The sequence below is a fragment of the Mesoplodon mirus genome, assembly GCF_964341445.2.
Source record: "Mesoplodon mirus genome assembly, chromosome: 2".
NCBI classification, from domain to species: domain Eukaryota; kingdom Metazoa; phylum Chordata; class Mammalia; order Artiodactyla; family Ziphiidae; genus Mesoplodon; species Mesoplodon mirus.
In genome coordinates this window covers 151,338,607-151,358,175 of record NC_138977.1, presented here as the reverse complement: position 1 = coordinate 151,358,175, position 19,569 = coordinate 151,338,607, and the positions used below count along the sequence as shown (strand labels likewise).

The 19,569-nt window shown below is 39.8% G+C and overlaps 1 protein-coding gene across 12 annotated transcripts in view; it reads left to right on the top strand.

The window, feature by feature from the left end:
* Nucleotides 1-18,012, top strand: part of ALPK1 (alpha kinase 1) — a 138,207-nt gene extending 120,195 nt beyond the window's left edge. For all 12 annotated transcript variants that reach the window (XM_082641095.1, XM_082641102.1, XM_082641103.1 and 9 more), the window contains 7 exons: nt 575-670; nt 5,642-5,746; nt 6,436-8,569; nt 11,202-11,355; nt 14,571-14,733; nt 15,997-16,183; nt 17,348-18,012. In XM_082641095.1, the coding sequence (XP_082497221.1) occupies nt 575-670; nt 5,642-5,746; nt 6,436-8,569; nt 11,202-11,355; nt 14,571-14,733; nt 15,997-16,183; nt 17,348-17,547 (3,039 nt within the window). In that variant the 3' untranslated portion in view covers nt 17,548-18,012. The remainder of the gene's footprint in view (nt 1-574; nt 671-5,641; nt 5,747-6,435; nt 8,570-11,201; nt 11,356-14,570; nt 14,734-15,996; nt 16,184-17,347) is intronic.
* Nucleotides 18,013-19,569: the final 1,557 nt, after the last annotated feature.

Here is a 19,569-nt window from a genome sequence, read left to right as displayed (position 1 = left end):
TTCCATTAGCAAAGTTGAGGTGGTCAAGTTGTTTATATGTAAAATCATTTTTCTTGAGTTGAGTGGGAAAAGACTTTGATTAACTGTTTACGCAGCATCTTTATTCAAGAAATTGAGAAGCAACATTTGCTTTCCTACTTGATGTTTTCATTCTCTGTGACTCTGTGAGAATATTCTCCTTGTTAATTGAAGCTTTGGGTTATACATCTTCCCAAGCTGTGTCAGGAGCACTGCTGCCTACAGTCCTTTTAACAGCACAAGTGGAATGGGGTGTGGGGACTCTTGCTTGGGCCAATTCATTATGCCTAGCAGTATGGACAAGTTAGTGTTGACAATCCAGTGAAGCCCAACTAAGAAATAGCTGAGTTAGCATTACTCCCATGTCCTCAGGATGTGATGATCTTTCAAGCCTGGTGACATCCATTTGAGAAGTATCTGCAATGTCATAATAACAATAGCAATAATAATAAGCAATGGTTTATTTAGAAGGCTAATCATTGACTTTAGGCCCTGAGATGAGAGCAACAATTGACTGTGAATTCCTAATCTGTGTTTTGTTTGTATTTCCTTACAGGGCATTTCCACATCACTAGGAATACTGGCAGATATCTTTGTTTCCATGAGCAGGAAAGATTATGAAAAGTTTAAAAGCAATCCTGAAATTAACTTGGTAACTATCACTTGTCAAAACCACGGTGCAGAGTGGCATCACCTGCAAAACCGTCAACATTGTTCTTGGCGCTTGGTTAGTTCTCTCTCCAGGAGTCAGGGGGCACGGTGTCTCCCCTCTTCAAGTAATGTGAGCAGTCCTGGAGACAGTTCCTGTGGTGTCCTGTTTGGCTTTATTATCCCAGCACCTAGCACAGTACCAGACCTACAGAGGGTACTGGGGAAAAAAAGGCTGATGGATGAATGAATGAATGAAATCAAAGTGATAAATGCTTTGAACCCCATGATTTCCTTTCAAATTATTACAAAATTCAGTTTCCACACTTGGGCTATCTCAATGACAAAGTAAAGGGGTAATAACTTTAAGACTTTAATTACCATCTGTTCAAATCAGAGCATCAGTCACTTGCTCAGACTCTTATCTATGATAATAATGATTACAAATATTTGTATATTGCTTTATAATTCAAAAAGTGTGTGTATATATGTATATGTTCCACATACACCACATCTACCTATGAGGTAGGTAGAGCAAAATGTGTCAGTCCCATTTTAGAGAAAAATAAACTAAGGTCCAGAGAAACTAAGTGACCTCTGCAACTTGTACAATCAGTAAGAAAGAGAACTGGGAGCAGAAGCCAGGTCTCTAACCAGTTGGGAGCATCGCACAGACATTGACTTCTCTCCTGCACTGCACTGAAATTGAGATTTTTAACGGTATCATCAATTATTGCCTTTTTAAAAATACCAAAGCGGGACTTCCCTGGTGGCCAGTAGTTAAGAATCTGCCTGCCAGTGCAGGGGACACGGGTTCGAGCCCTGGTCCGGGAAGATCCCACATGCCACGGAGCAACTAAGCCTGTGAGCCACAACTACTGAGCCTGCACTCTAGACCCCACGAGCCACAACTACTGAAGCCCATGTGCCTAGAGCCCGCGTAGCGCAACGAAGAGTAGCCCCCGCTCACCGCAGCTAGAGAAAGCCTGTGCGCAGCAACGAAGACCCAACGCAGCCAAAAATAAATAAAATAAATACATTTATTAAAAAAAATACCAAAGCATTCTTTGAGAAGATAAACAAAATTGATAAACCATTAGCCAGACTCATCAAGAAAAAAAGGGAGAAGACTCAAGTCAATAGAATTAGAAATGAAAAAGGAGAAGTAACAACTGATACTGCAGAAATACAAAAGATCATGAGAGATTACTATAAGCAACTCTATGCCAATAAAATGGACAACCTGGAAGAAATGGACAAATTCTTAGAAATGCACAACCTGCCGAGACTGAACCAGGAAGAAATAGAAAATATGAACAGACCAATCACAAGCACTGAAATTGAAACTGTGATAAAAAATCTTCCAACAAACAAAAGCCCAGGACCAGATGGCTTCACAGGCGAATTCTATCAAGCATTTAGAGAAGAGCTAACACCTATCCTTCTCAAACTCTTCCACAATATAGCAGAGGGAGGAACACTCCCAAACTCATTCTACGAGGCCACCATCACCTTGATACCAAAACCAGACAAGGATGTCACAAAGAAAGAAAACTACAGGCCAATATCACTGATGAACATAGATGCAAAAATCCTCAACAAAATACTAGCAAACAGAATCCAACAGCACATTAAAAGGATCATACACCATGATCAAGTGGGGTTTATTCCAGGAATGCAAGGATTCTTCAATATACGCAAATCAATCAACGTGATACACCATATTAACAAATTGAAGGAGAAAAACCATATGATCATCTCAATAGATGCAGAGAAAGCTTTCGACAAAATTCAACACCCATTTATGATAAAAACCCTGCAGAAAGTAGGCATAGAGGGAACTTTCCTCAACATAATAAAGGCCATATATGACAAACCCACAGCCAGCATCGTCCTCAATGGTGAAAAACTGAAACCATTTCCACTAAGATCAGGAACAAGACAAGGTTGCCCACTCTCACCACTCTTATTCAACCTAGTTTTGGAAGTTTTAGCCACAGCAATCAGAGAAGAAAAGGAAATAAAAGGAATCCAAATTGGAAAAGAAGAAGTAAAGCTGTCACTGTTTGCAGATGACATGATACTATACATAGAGAATCCTAAAGATGCTACCAGAAAACTACTAGAGCTAATCAATGAATTTGGTAAAGTTGCAGGATACAAAATTAATGCACAGAAATCTCTGGCATTCCTATATACTAATGATGAAAAATCTGAAAGTGAAATCAAGGAAACACTCCCATTTACCATTGCAACAAAAAGAATAAAATATCTAGGAATAAACCTACCTAAGGAGACAAAAGACCTGTATGCAGAAAATTATAAGACACTGATGAAAGAAATTAAAGATGATACAAATAGATGGAGAGATGTACCATGTTCTTGGATTGGAAGAATCAACATTGTGAAAATGACTCTACTACCCAAAGCAATCTACAGATTCAATGCAATCCCTATCAAACTACCACTGGCATTTTTCACAGAACTAGAACAAAAAATTTCACAATTTGTATGGAAACACAAAAGACCCCGAATAGCCAAAGCAATCTTGAGAACGAAAAATGGAGCTGGAGGAATCAGGCTCCCAGACTTCAGACTATACTACAAAGCTACAGTAATCAAGACAGTATGGTACTGGCACAAAAACAGAAATATAGATCAATGGAACAGGATAGAAAGCCCAGAGTTAAACGCACGGACATATGGTCACCTTATCTTTGATAAAGGAGGCAGGAATGTACAGTGGAGAAAGGACAGTCTCTTCAATAAGTGGTGCTGGGAAAACTGGATAGGGACATGTAAAAGTATGAGATTAGATCACTCCCTAACACCATACACAAAAATAAGCTCAAAATGGATTAAAGACCTAAATGTAAGGCCAGACACTATCAAACTCTTAGAGGAAAACATAGGCAGAACACTCTATGACATAAATCACAGCAAGATCCTTTTTGACCCACCTCCTAGAGAAATGGAAATAAAGACAAAAATAAACACATGGGACCTAATGAAACTTCAAAGCTTTTGCACAGCAAAGGAAACCATAAACAAGACCAAAAGACAACCCTCAGAATGGGAGAAAATATTTGCAAATGAAGCAACTGACAAAGGATTAATCTCCAAAATTTACAAGCAGCTCATGCAGCTCAATAACAAAAAAACAAACAACCCAATCCAAAAATGGGCAGAAGACCTAAATAGACATTTCTCCACAGAAGATATACAGACTGCCAACAAACACATGAAAGGATGCTCAACATCTTTACTCATTAGAGAAATGCAAATCAAAACTACAATGAGATATCATCTCACACCAGTCAGAATGGCCATCATCAAAAAATCTAGAAACAATAAATGCTGGAGAGGTTGTGGAAAAAAGGGAACACTCTTGCACTGCTGGTGGGAATGTGAATTGGTACAGCCACTATGGAGAACGGTATGGAGGTTCCTTAAAAAACTACAAATAGAACTACCATATGACCCAGCAATCCCACTACTGGGCATATACCCTGAGAAAACCATAATTCAAAAAGAGACATGTACCAAAATGTTCATAGCAGCCCTATTTACAATAGCCCGGAGATGGAAACAACCTAAGTGTCCATCATCGGATGAATGGATAAAGAAGATGTGGCACATATATACAATGGAATATTACTCAGCCATAAAAAGAAATGAAATTGAGCTATTTGTAATGAGGTGGATAGATCTAGAGTCTGTCATACAGAGTGAAGTAAGTCAGAAAGAGAAAGACAAATACTGTATGCTAACACATATATATGGAATTTAAGAAAAAAAAAATGTCATGAAGAACATAGGGGTAAGACAGGAATAAAGACACAGACCTACTAGAGAATGGACTTGAGGATATGGGGAGGGGGAAGGGTAAGCTGTGACAAAGTGAAAGAGCGGCATGGACATATATACACTACCAAACGTGAGGTAGATAGCTAGTGGGAAGCAGCCGCATAGCACAGGGAGATCAGCTGGATACTTTGTGACCGCCTGGAGGGGTGGGATAGGGAGGGTGGGAGGGAGACGCAAAAGGGAGGGGATATGGAAACATATGTATATGTATAACTGATTAAATTTGTTATAAAGCAAAAATAAAAAAATTAAAAAATTAAAAAAAAAAAAAAATACCAAAGCAGCAACAGTAACTGTACTCAGTACTAATTAGTGTAGCATAAGAACACATACAGCTTGCTGCTAGCAATCTGAATCTTAGCAAAATGTTGCTTTTGCTGTCAGACAGACCAAAACACAGGAAAAGGGTTATGCCCCTTGTTCAGTGAAGTTGTCTCTGAGGACTGTTTAACATTGCAAACTGCCCTTCTGCCTTGGACCTCCTCGACCTCTTCTCACTTTATTTTCCTTTGGAACACTTGCTGCCATCTCAAATACTATGCATTTTACTTATTTTGTGTATTGACTGATCTCCTCCCCTTAACAGGAAATAAGCTTATTGCAGGCTCACTGTCTGCTCTGTCCTTCATGGCTAGAACAGTGCCTGACACATGGAGGTACTCAATACATATTTCTGGAATAAATGATTCAATCTTAATTGCTGTGAAATCGTACATTAAAGGGCTCTTTGCCAAGAACAATGCAGAAATCATCAGTGAATCTGACTGCAAAATGTGTAGAGTTGTGTGAACAAAGAGCTACACGATCCTCCAAAGAAACTTGTCTGAATTACTTTGCACAGGCAGGCAGTGTGAATGTTTGCGCACGTGAGGCCTTCTCTGCGGTACGAGTTGGGGATGGGTGATGTATGGGTGTGGGTGAAAGGACAGTCCTGTCCTGGGGTCTTTTGACCCACTTACTCTTTCTTGGCCCTGTTCTGAAATGGTTGTGATGAGGTGCAGGGCATGCCTCAGAATCTTGAAAGAAAAGCAAAGGAATTTTATAGCCTGTCTTTTGCTAATGGATCAATAATTGTCAACAGTACACTCGGCCTACTGTTTTCTCACAGGGCTTGCTGAAAGAGTTTGACCACCATTTGCTGTCAGCCTCTGAAGCCTGCAAGCTGGCAGCTGCCTTCAGTCCCTATACGCCTCTCTTCGTGCTCACGGCTATGGTAAACAGTGCAGCCCTCACTGCTCCTTTCTCCAGTGACACATGTAACTGGTGGGAGAGAAGGGTCGAACCTTAAAATAGGCTTTGTGTATATCATTAGGTAATTGTGATCAGACCTCACATATGTAAAGGTTTTATCAGTCAGAGTAGTGACATCCTGGTGGGAGCTAAGTTAATACAGCTGGAGGATTGGATGTTATCTGCTCTAGAACAATGGTTCCCAAGCATGTCAGAATCACCTAAAAGCCCTTTCAAAATACATATTCTTGGGCTGTACCCTAAATCCACTAAATGTAAATCCCTGGGGTTTGTACCCAGAAACCTTTCCTTATGAAATACTGCCCGGGTGATTCAAATGCACTGAGGGGTTTGGAAGCCACTAACCTATTGTTTCGACTATTATTAAACAAATGATGTGTTTGTGTATAGCAAAATTATTATGTCCACATTCCACGTATAGACTCTGTTTGCTAAAACTAACAATAGCAACAATAACAAATTTATCGTCTTTGATCAAGAAGTATCAGGGCTACAGTAGGATGGTACCTGGTAGTTTCTGTATTTTTCCATGGCACATGTTTATTTTTTTATAATATTTCTAATGACTGTCCTCCAGGGATGAAAAGTTTTCCTTGATTCACCTCCACTTTCCAATTCAGTGTCTGATTTTGTATTTGGTATTTTCCTCAGAATATTCGCGGCACATGTCTGTTGTCATATAGTAGTTCCAGTGACTGTCCTCCAGGAATGAAAAGTTCATATCTGTGTGAAGCCAAAGAGGCCTTTGAAATTGGCCTCCTTACCAAGAAATGTGATGAACCAGTTACTGGAAAACAGGAGCTCCATAGTTTTCTCAAAGCTGCTTTCGGGCTCACCACGGTGCACCAGAGGCTCTATGGGGAGATGGACACGGTCCACACAGCAAGTCAGCTCTGTAGTGAAGCTATGGGAAAGCTTTATACTTTTAGTACTTCCTCCAGAAGTCAGGAGAGAGAAGCTGTCTCTCAGGAAATCATGTCTTGTATCACCAGGGTGAAGGAACAGTTACAAGTTCAAAGCTTCGCAAATTTAGATGACAAGTCTTATGTTCCAGAGGGTTTCAAGTGTGGGTTGGAGAAACCCATCTTGCATGGGCAAGTAGATTTCCAAAAAATTCTTGAAACCTATTCACAGCACCACACTTCAGTGTGTGAAATATTTGAAAGCACTTGTGGAAACAACAAAAATAAACAGAAAGGTACAAAAACAGGAGTCTGTATCACTGATCTAAAAACAGAAACAAAAAACATAGATACTGTGAGTACTACTGAGGACAAGCCACGTTTTGAAAAAGGCATGGTAATATCTTCCTGCCAAATGGCTAAGAATGGTTGGGAGAAACTCAGGAGGGTAGGAAGGAGAAACTGGGCCAGTTCTGATGCATTTCGAGTCTCCGTGGATGAAGATGTGGAGACTGAGGCTGAGTCAACAGACCATGGCAGTGGTGGGGGAGCTGTTTTGAACAAGTCTCTGAGCTACAGCCAGAGCTCCAGTTCTTGGAGCAAGTTATCAGGGTGTAGTTCTTCTACAAGCTGGGAGGAAGTGAATTACCATGTTGGTGATATGTCAGCCAGAAGAGAGCCTAGCAAGGAAGAACATCATGTGGACACTCAGTGTTCCACTGCCCTGGCAGAAGAACTGGAGATCGATGCGGGAAGCAGAGCTGTACATCCACTGTCTTCAGAGCTTCATGGTCTCTCTCTCCAGGTGTCCAGGGATGACAGTTTAGAGTCTTCTCAAAGTCAACTACACAAGCCCATGCCCTTGACAACTTTTCCTGCTTATAACACAACAGGCACTTTGTTGGCCTCAGGTGCAGGGCTGTTAAAAGGAGCTCCAGAAGATATGTGGGAAGCCGGAAATATGGGGTCCAGAAATACTTCTGCTCATTCCAGACCCTCATTTGGTTCTGCTTCTTGGCCTTCTGATTCTAGTTGGCCCAAGAACATGGCCACATATCCTTCGATCCAAGAAGAAGAAACCTTTGAAATAATTGATAAGTTTCCAGAAATCAACTGTAACGCCAAAGACAGGCATGAAGAAGAGAAGAGAGAAGAAATCAAAGGAGACACAGGTCCCACATTTAAAGATAGCCCCTGCTGGGTTGACCCAGAAGAAGAAACAGCGGAGAGAGCAGAAGATATGCCCGTAGACTTCCACATAGTTGTGGACGAGCCTCTGGGCAAAAGTTCCATGATAGCATGTAGCACTTTCACTCCTCATTGGCTTGTTCAAAATCCTGACTCAGGGAAAAGTGGTGGCTCAGTCAAAGAGCAGGGTGTTGACCCTGATGCCTCCACGGTGGATGAGGAGAGCCAGCTGCTGGACAGCACAGATGTTCACGCCACTAGCACACATGACTCTCACAGACCATGTGCTCTGAGGCAGCTGCGTGGTCAGGGAGCCCAGATCCCCAATTCCTCGGTAAGTGGTAACACTTCCATCCCTGTCCTCAGCAAGGACTGCACTACCACAGAGGAAGCAAATGAACCTGGAAACCTGCTAAACTGCAGCCAGAGCTCCAGCTCGTCCTTGGCATGGTGGTTGGAATCACCTGCAATTTCCAGTGGTTCTTCTGAGGGAGAAAACCCATGGTCCTTTCTGAATTCCAGTGGAAGTTCTTTTGTTTCATTGCCAGGAATGACAACGCAAAAGATCCTTAAGGCTCGCACCCTGCAGCCTGATGACTTTGAAAAACTCTTGGCAGGGGTGAGGCATGATTGGCTGTTCCAGAGACTGGAGAATACAGGAGTTTTTAAGTCCAGGCAACTCCATGGAGCACATAGTAAGTACAGCCTTTCAGGAAGCATCTCTGCATGTTCAGGGCCCTCTGGAGCTCTTGTTATGTAGATCACTTAAAGCTCATGAAAGATATCGACCCCTGTTATGCTTTGTGAATATATAGAAACGTGTAGTTCAGGGACCTTCTTCCCTGCTATAAAGACACACAAGGCAGTAAGGGAGAATCTTACAGGACTCGGGAGCAGTCATCAGTCAGGGCTTAAAACAGCTCTGGATGCCATATACACTCTGCATTTGTCTCCTCCACTGATTCTCATTACCAACCAGCTGATTTTTCTCTATTTTTCCCATTCAAATCCTAGGGAGATGGGGTTTGACCTAGTTACACATCATCCTTCTAGTGGGCAGAGATTTTCACACCTGTCCTAAGTGGTTTCTTGCCAGTCAATGGATTGATCAGGTACAATTAGCAACTGCTTCCTGCTTAAGGAACAGCGCAAGGTCTCTTCCCCTAGCAGGAAACCTCGGCTGGGGCCACCCAGCCATCAGCATGTCCAAAACAGCTTAGAAGTGGTAGAGAAGCTGGGATGAAGACAAAAGAAGGTTCTTCTCTTAGCCCAGAGGATCACATTGTAATGCCCTCCAAGGTACTGAAGAATTATTTGAATGAGAAAAAAAAAAAAAACTATTGTAAAATGCATTTCAGAGGAAACAAACTACGTAGATTGCTGAGCACTGGATACTAAAGTAGTAGTTCTCAACACTGGTATCGCATGAGAATCTCCCAAGAGGCTTTTTTTTTTTTTTTTTTTTTTTTTAAGGCTGCCTTGGGTCTTCATTGCTGCATGCGGGCTTTCTCTAGTTGTGGCGTACGAGGGCTACTCTTCATTGTGGTGCACAGGCTTCTCATTGTGGTGGCTTCTCTTGTTGTGGAGCACGGGCTGTAGAGGTGCAGACTTCAGTAGTTGTCGCGGGCTTAGTTGCTCTGCAGCATGTGGGATCTTCCCAGACCACGGCTTGAACCTATGTCCCCTGCATTGGCAGCCGGATTCTTAACCACTGCACCACCAGGGAAGTCCTGAGAATCTCCCAAGAGGCTTTTTAGCTTTTTTAAACTTCCAGTGCCTCACCCCAAAGATTCCAGTCTAATGGGTCTGTGACATGATCCAGGCATCCTTATTTTTTAAGAGCTCCCCAGTGACTTTGTGTAAAGCCAATGTAAAGAACTTCTGTTTCAAAGTATTTCAGTGTTTTGCCTGCCACCTTGAAGTCAGACTAAAAGATCAGGTTGTTGCCAAAAGAAGCAAAATTTTCTAATAATAGGGTTTCCCTGCTTACTGTGAGATTCTGCAATTTCAAAATCACATTTCTGAGAGTTAGGTAGCTGCCTGCCTTATTGTTTTGTCTGTGTGCCAATTTATGGGTGAAAAAACACATTGGAGGAAGCAAGGCCCAAAGTTGAAAAAACTGAACAAGTTATGCATTCTCTCCTTGCTTCTTCCCTCAGTTCACTGCCCTTTCTATGTGTGTGTGCAAGCAGCTCACCTTCCATTTCCTTCCCCAGCTTCTCTGATTGAGTCACCCAACCGCGATCACCATCTCCCCCAATCCTGTCATCTCCCTTCCCGATCCCAGACCTTTGAGTTTATCTCACTTTAAGTATTTTCTCTCCCGAGTCTCCTGATCATTTACCCTTTATCACAACCTAGACACTGGAAGTCTTTGTTCACTTCACTTTAACTTGGATCCCAAAATGTTGCATTTCTTCCTTAGGGTTCATGTTGGTCTTCCCCCTTAAAGAGATGTTTTCTTGCTAGCATTGGTCTTCCTTTCTTTAAGGTGGAAACAACCCTTACTTTTTCCTCTTATCTTTTCCTTTTTCAGTTGAGTTTGCATCTTTGTACAGTAGCTATATTTTCTCAGTAGTTCCTGGACTTTCCCAACTTAAACAAAATATGTAAGAGAAAACTAGCATGCACTTTCATATGCAATCTAGGATTCCTGGAGTTGCCAGGAGCCTTTGGGGTAGAATTATTCAATTTATTTCTATCTGCATGATCTGGCATAGGTAGCAGCTTCTATTATTTGAGGTCCCCAGATAATTAGAAGAAGACACAGACACATATCACTTGTTCCAAGATGGTCTCTGGGATTTTGCTGTTTAAAAAGCCCTTTTGGGCTTCCCTGGTGGCGCAGTGGTTGAGGGTCCACCTGCCAATGCAGGGGACATGGGTTCGTGCCCCGGTCCGGGAGGATCCCACATGCCACTGAGCGGCTGGGCCCGTGAGCCATGGCCGCTGGGCCTGCGCATCCGGAGCCTGTGCTCCGCAACGGGAGAGGCCACAACAGTGAGAGGCCTGCGTACCGCAAAAAAAAAAAAAAAAGCCCTTTTATTTTCCATTACTTTCATACAGAAGCTCTGACCTTAATACGTTGCTATCACAAACAAGATTTTGTGAACCAAAGGCTATTTTTCATTGTAATTTCTCAGGCTTTACCTTTTTATCGTACTTCACTAACTTTTTAGTAATAGTCATAGAAGAGGATAAAGTTTGAGAAAGTATATTAAAAAGTTGAATATTTCAAATGAGCTGAACTGGGACCTGTGTTACCTCACTTTTATCCATGAATTTTAAGATCTTTTTGAAAAATATTCATCTTATCTTTTTTTCAAGGTGCTCTTTTGTTAAAATATTCCAAGAAATCTGAACTGTGGACAGCCCAGGAAACTGTTGTGTATTTGGGGGACTACCTGAATGTGAAGAAGAAAGGCAGACAAAGGAATGCATTTTGGGTACATCATCTTCATCAAGAAGAAACTCTGGGGAGGTATTGCTTAAAAGCACCTATATCACTAATGTAAAAAGGGCCAATTTTTCCCTTCCGTTAAGTAATTGTTTATGAGACTTTGAAAGGGCTGAAAAACTGGCTAAAATGTATGTTTTCAGAATTCAACTCCTTTTTCCTCCTCCTCATTAGTTAGCTAATAACAGTTATCATATATGGAGGACCCACATTATGTCAGCCATTGGGCTGGATGTTTTATATACATGATTTCAAACACATTAGGGAACATTAAACCCCATTGTACAGATAAGAAAAATAGTGTTCCTGGCTATATGACAGGCCACAGAGTCTTAAACACTGTCACTAAAAATGCTGGCAAGGAAGGCTAAACTATGCAAGCCATACTTCTAAGTAAATGGGTGAGCCTGCAAAAAAAATCAGAAAAATCCTCTAAGGCCAGGGTTGAAGCATATCCAGGGATATAAGTGAATACTGAATCCTTAAGACACCTTCCACAGAAGTTTTGGGCAGGGGAGGGATGAGAGAGCAGCTAGTGACACAAGTTACACGTGGAAGAGGATGAGTTTAGAGACCATGGATATATATATATTTCCCCCCCCCCAGTTGGAGTATAGTTCCTTTACAATATTGTGTTAGTTTCTACTGTACAGCAAAGTGAATCAGCTATACGTATACATATATCCCCTCTTTTTTGGATTTCCTTCTCACTTAGGTCACTACAGGGCACTGAGTAGAGTTCCCTATGCTGTACCGTAGGTTCTCATTAGTTGTCTATTTTATACATAATATCAATAGTGTATATATGTCAATCCCAATCTCCCAACTCATCCCACCGCCCCCCCTTGCTATCCGTTTGTTTGTTCTCTGCGTCTGTGTCTCTATTTCTGCTTTGTAAATAAGATCGTCTATACCAATTTTTTCAGATTCCGCATATATGCATTAATATACGATATTTGTTTTTCTCTTTCTGACTTCCTTCATTCCATATGACAGTCTCTAGGTCCATCCATAGAGACCGCCGATATAAAGCAGGGACGCAGGAACGGCTACATGCTCAAAAATAGGTTATTTAAAGAAATGCCACCCCCACTGAGGCAAATAACCTGGAAAGTTTTTTTGTTTGGCCTTAGTTCTTGATGACAACTTTAAGCAAAAACTCACCTGAAAATTAGTGATGACAGGTGGTACTCACTGAGTTTAAGGCCTAATTTTATACCATGTGTGTATTTTAAAGGACCTATAGGCAAGACTTTTAATTTAATGTAGACCTTGATCTTTAGCCAAGTCCAAAAAATGTAAGAAATAAATAGGAAGAGAAAAAAAGAGAGAAATTGGGTGACTCTTAAATAGTAGAAATACATTTCTTGAAAAGGTTGTTGATGATAATAATAATAATAGTAAACATGTACATTTCTTACTACTTCCCAAACCCTGTTTTAAGTCATTGATATACTAATTTAATTAATCTTCAAAAAACCCTATTATTATCCCCACCTTACAGATGAGGGAACTGAGACACAGAGATGTTAAGAAACCTGCACCAATTCACACGTCAAAGTGATGAAGCCAGGTGTTACGGGTATAATTGTGTCCCTCCAACCCCAGATTCAGGTTGACGTTATAACCCCAAGTACCTCAGACTGTGATCTCATTTGGAAATGGAGTCATTGCAGATGTAATTAGTTAAGATGAGTTCATACTGGAGTAGGATAGGCCCATCATCCACTATGACTGGTATCCTTATAAAAAGAGGAAATTTGGAGATAGACACACACAGGGAGAATGCATGTGAAAATTGTAGTTACACTGCCACCAAGCAGGAACTATCAGAAGCCAGGAGAGAGGCCTGGAAAAGATCCTTCCCTAATGCCTTCAGAGGGAGCATGGCTCTGTTGACACCTTGATCTTAGACTTACAGACTCTAGAACTGTGAGAAAAATCAGTTTCTGTTGTTTAAGCCACCCACGTTGTGGCACTTTGTTACAGCAGTCCTAAGCAACTAATATACCAGGATACATGATAGGAGGATCTGAGATGGGAAATAGAGAAGAAGAGACAGGGAAGATGGAGTGAAAGGGTCTAACATACATCTGACCAGAAAAAGATAACAGAGCAAATAGAAAAGAATTACTATTTTAATAGATGATTTCTGACAATTTTCCAGAACTGCCAAAATATACTAATCTTCAAATACAGCAATCACAATGAATCCCAAGTAGGATAAAAAGTGTTGTGCACATAATGGAAAACAAGTATTTGTACAGATGAAGTAATTATAAAAGGAAAGGGTAGAGGAAATCTTCAGATTGATTAGTTGACCTAATATAAGGTCATGCTGCAGGGAGTGAAAGATCTGCTTCCAGAGTCCATGCACTTTCCAGTACCCATGCTGGCTCCCTTGACTTACCAAAGAAGTCTGGTGAACTGCTACACTAAGTGGACACTTTCTCTTTAAAATCAGTATCATCTGGGGTCAATGTATTAGGATTCTCCAGAAACACAAAACCAGTGAGGTATATGAGTGTGCATGTGTGTGTGTGTGTGTGTGTGTATATACATATATATATATATATATACACACATATATATACATATATATATAAAGATTTATTTTTAGGAATTGACTCCCATAATTATGGAGGCTAGCAAGTCTCAGCATCTATAATTGGCAAGCTGGAGATCCAAGAGAGCTGATGATATTTAGTTCCAGTCCAAAGGCCAGCAGGCTTGAGACCCAAGAGGAGATGATGTTTCAGTTCAAGTCCCAGAGCAGGAAAAGATCAGTGTCCCAGCTCAGAAGCAGTCAGGCAAGAATTCTCTGTTACTTGAAAGAAGGTCAGCCTTCTGTTCCATTTGTCCCTTCAACTGGATGAGGCCCACTCACATTAGGGAGGGCAACCTACTTTACTCAGTCTATTGATTTAAATGTTAAACTCATCCAAAAACACCCTCACAGAAACACCCAGAATAATGTTTGACCAAATATTTGGGCACCCTGTGGACAAATCAAGTTGACACATAGACTTAACCATCAGTCAGCTAGTATGAATTATGTTCCACTGTTCAAGTGGCTCTTACAAAATTATTTGAGTCATGAGATAAGATAACATTAACAATCTAAGGCGGAGAAAGAGTAACATCTTTCAAGCATTTTTGGATATCTCTCTTGATCTCTTCTTTCTTACTGTATAGTAGGATCACTTTGCATTTCTTTGTGTGGTTTTCTCCATTCACAGATATGTTGGGAAAGAATATAAGGAGCAGAAGGGGCTCTGGCACCACTTCATTGATGTGGAGAGGCAGATGACTGCACAGCACTATGTGACAGAATTTAACAAGAGACTTTATGAACAAAATATCCATACACAGATATTCTACATACCATCCTCAATATTACTGGTAAGATTAAAGAAATCAAGAGTTTGATTAAGCAGGACTGTAAATATATATTAGTTTAGATTTCTATTGCCAACCTACCATTCATCTACCACCACGATCATTCTGGTAAAATTCAATAAACTCAGTTACCAGCTTCCTTCATCTACTTCATCTGCTTCAACTACTTGTAAGATATGTAAGAAATATGACCCTCTGTACCCTGATGCATCATTTGGATCCTTCAAGTCACATTTGAAGATCTGTTGATCCTGGTACCTGGTCCCTCATGGTCGAGTTAGCATTTTTAGTATACTTTTCCTTTGTGTTGCCTTTGTACTTTTAGAGAGAGAGAGGGGACCCTAAAGATCATATCTAATACAAATTATTCCCTCAACATGATGCATAAATCCTGTTCATATTCATTGACCCCCACCCCTTGCAATCAAGTGATAACTAAGCCATAGCTTAAACACCTTCAATAAGAAAAAAATAATTATTTTTTTTTTTACTTTAAATAATTCCAGTTGTTAGGAAGTTGGCCCAGATCTGTCATCTTCTAATTTCTACCAGGATTGTAGCTCTTCCCTCTGGGACCATTGAGACCAATCCCTCTTCACTATGATATCTGTTCAAATATGCAAAGGCACCCATCCCCACTGACATTTCTCTTCTTTGGATTAAGAATACCCTGCTTCCCCAAAGATGCTGGATCTTAGCACATTTACACCCTAAAGAATTTTTTTTTTTACTTTGGCCAGAGATATTTTAGACCCATATTTTATTACTTATTTAATAATAGCTATTATCTATTTTGCAATTTCTTTATGTGAAGCACTATGCTGGGCATTTAACAAACAAACATTAACCTTTGAAAAAAAATAGATCTACAGCCTACAAAATAGATCACATTGCACAAAAATGTTTGAGCTGATATTCCAACCCAGAGTCACAGTGCATGATCTAGCTACATGCCCTGGCAAGCCAGCCCCCTAGGATAGGTCACTTCATGGACTAATTTTTACTTGCACTTTTTAATAAAAGAATAATAAAAATTCTGGGTTCCATTATATGCCACATACATGTTAAGCACTTTACATGCATGGTCTCATATAATCCTTTTAATGGTCTTATAGCTATTATTACACCCACTTTACAAATAAGGAAACCAAAATCTAGAGAAGTAATAGTGCTCCTAAGTGGCAAAGCCTGGGTTCAAATTGAGATCTGACCTCAAAGACCATGGCCTTCACTATTGTTATACTGTCTCCCATTTCTACTTTTCAGATTTTAGAGGGCAAGACAATAAAAGGATGTGTCAGTGTGGAACCTTACATACTGGGAGAATTTGTAAAATTGTCAAATAACACGAAAGTGGTGAAAACAGAATACAAAGCCACAGAATATGGCTTGGCTTACGGCCACTTTTCTTATGAGTTTTCCAATCATAGAGATGTTGTGGTCGATTTACAAGGTATGTGAAACTGGGAATTATTTTTTTATTTTTAGTATTATTTATATGTAAATGTGAGGTTTTGTAACTAGCTCTACTAATCATTATTTAATAAATAGATTGTTCAGTGCATAGGCTACTATTTGGAATTAAATTAATCAGTTTTGCTGTATATAGCAAATGATGCCTAGAAAAAATGTTTAAAGCTTTCTACAAGTGTCTAAGGTGTCAAATAATCAGTGAGAAGATCTGGCTCACATTCTCTTGGGCTTCATTGTAAAGCAAATCCATAACAGCTTTTTAAAAAATTTCACTCAAGTGGATTTGAGTGAGGTAGGTTTCTTATGACTGCATGTTTTAATGTGTCAAAGTCTTTCCACACTTTCTTTCCTCTAGCTCTTTACCTTTATTACAGGTGTGATACTGGGTTTCATAATTGGAATCATTATGGAACAGAAAGCTGTGTGTACTTGAATCTAACTTCCTTTAAAATCCACATTAACATTTAAATTTTGTTTCAGTTTGGTATTTTATTTATCAGAATTATTAGCCATTATTCTATACTTCATTTAAATGATAAATGAGTTTTATTATAATTATTTCTAATAAAGATTCTATGACCATCCTTCAAGATCTTTTCTATCCCCCTTCCATAGCATTTATCATCACTCTGTTATATTACATATTTTACTTATATTGTTTATTAATCTGTCCCCCTTCACAAGAATGTTACACAAATGAGTACAGAGATTTTTTACTAACTTGTTCACTGTTGTATCTCCGGCACCCAAAACAGAGTTTTATACAGTGTGTACACTCAATAAATATTTGTTAAATGAACAGAGGAATGTATAAATTAATGAGTGAAGCATTAAAGAAACTTCTGAATCATGAAAATATTGTGATTTAATAATTATACTAAGTGCATGTTATTGCTCTCTAATTCCTGGGTCTGGTATGTCATATTTGACAAATTTAATTACCCAATATTTAATTATTCTTCTTAAAGCAATAATTGGAATATGCAACACCAAATCCCTTAACAGAAATTTATTTATCGTAAACCAGAGGATGACCAGTTTTTTAAAGTGTCTTGTATATATTATACATATATATTTTTTTCAGAAACACTTTACTGACATTTATAGAGGATTTAATTCTCAGACATATGTATTTCTCTTTTAGGTTGGGTGACTGGTAATGGAAAAGGGCTCATCTACCTCACAGATCCCCAGATTCACTCTGTTGATCAGAAAGATGTCACTACCAATTTTGGAAAGAGAGGAATTTTTTACTTCTTTAATAACCAGCATGTGGAATGTAATGAAATATGCCATCGTCTTTCTTTGACAAGACCTTCAATTGAGAAACCAAATAACTCATAGACTATCTAGAGTGATAATGACTGCTTAGTGCTGCTCACCGATGCCAGGCTCTCCCCTCCTTCCAGGGACACCAATTATGGCACAGCCTGGTCCCTTGGGTTTAGGTGGGAACATGGGACTGGTTCCGGCCAATGATTTGTGAGAGGAGTTGATGAGTATCACTTTCAGGCCCATATTAAATTGCCAGGGCAACACCAGGGCAGAGTCTCTTTCCCTCGGCGCAATTACCAAGAGTACACCAGGAGATAGCTGCTCATCAGCATAAGTCCTGCAATGAGGAAATCACAGGAAAAAGCCCCACTGACCCACGATGGACAGAAAACACATGACAAATAAACTTTTCTGGCTTAAGCCATGGAAATTTTGGAGCTTTTGTCACTGTCCATCAAGACTGATACTATTGGTGTTTTTCTTATTGATTTTGGAGTTCTTTATTTATATATTAAAGAATTCAGGCCTTTGTGATATGCGTTCCAATTTTTTTGTTTGTCTTTTGACTTTGTATGAACCTTTTTTCCATGCAGAATTTGTTTTATACACTTGAATTCATCAGTCTTTTATCTTACGGCTTCTAGGTTATATGTCTTCCGTAGATCTTCCCTACTCTGAGTTTTGTTATTTTTAATCCTCCCATATTTTCTTCTAGTGCATTTACACTTGTGAGAGGTCTGAGGGAAGACGGTGCGTTTTGATGGCCACCACAGTCTGCCCTTGCACCACACAGATCTGGTGCTTCACACAGGTTTGGGGATCAGCACCGCCATGATCTCACCGAAAGAAGTTTACAGAAAGAAGATTGGTGAGCTATTCCCTTACTGCAGTTAGTCTTTGGGGCTGCAACTGGTACACACTCCCTCCTCCACTATTCACTCTATAAATTTCCCTTAACTATTACCTCAGCAAATCTGAGTGCCTTACCTAGTGATGTGATCAGGCCTACATACATGCAGATTCTGAATTCTAAATAGTTACACCTTTCTCAGTTTAAGTTTATTGCACACATCTTTTCATAATTGCAAATGGAGCAGGTGATAACCATTGAGATCTCCTGATATGGGGAGTATAGTTGACTGACCCCCCCAGCTTGCACCCATCTTGATCCACCACTGTGTTCCCAGTTGAAGTCATGCTCCCCCAGTGTACTCTCAGGCAGTGACTAAGTAAAGCAAGGATGCCAGGCTCAAAATACTTCTAACGGGTGACTATGCACAAGATCTTCCCATTGGCCTGACCAGAACCTTCTTAGAACTCTGCTGTGGTCTCTGTTGAGACTTTTCCTGCCCAGTCCTCCTCTGTTTGCCCTCTCCTTTCACAGTGCCAGACCTCCATCATGGTCTCCCTGCATACTCCTGTTCCCTCCCATCGATCCTTTACAGTCATTTTTCCCAATCAATACCTTATATGTCTAATCTCTTCTTGGCATTGGCTTCTTGAAAAACCCAAACTAACAAAAGTTTATTAAAGAAAACTTTTTAATTTATCTTATTAACAAAATAAAGGAGGAAAATCATAATCTCGAAGATGCAGACAAATCAGTTTGTGGTTAAAAAAAGCTCTTTGCAAACTAGGCATAAAGGAAAAGGTTCTGAATCAGATAAAGGGTATTTTAACTTTTTTTTTAAAGGAATATCATAATTAATAATGAAGCACTTAAAGTTTTCCATTTGAGAAAGGGAATATGCAAATTAGCTCACTATACCAACCCTATCCACCATTTGGAAAAATCAGAAAATATATATATTGTCTCTGTCCCTGGTTCCTGGCACAGAGCTCCTAAATCCCTTGGAATTTCCTGGTGATAGAAGTGTCTCGTTATAGTGAGGTGACTCTACACCTCAATCAATCATCACTAAAAGTGGGACAGTAAATCAATAATAAAATAACATTTTGGGGACAATTAGAGATTTTTAATGTGTATTGAGTGTTAGATAAAATTAATGTAGTGACGTCTTTTAAAAATACTAAAGCCAAAAAAAAAAGTGAAAGATGCTTGGCTTTTTCTTGATAGTCTTGAAGCAAGGA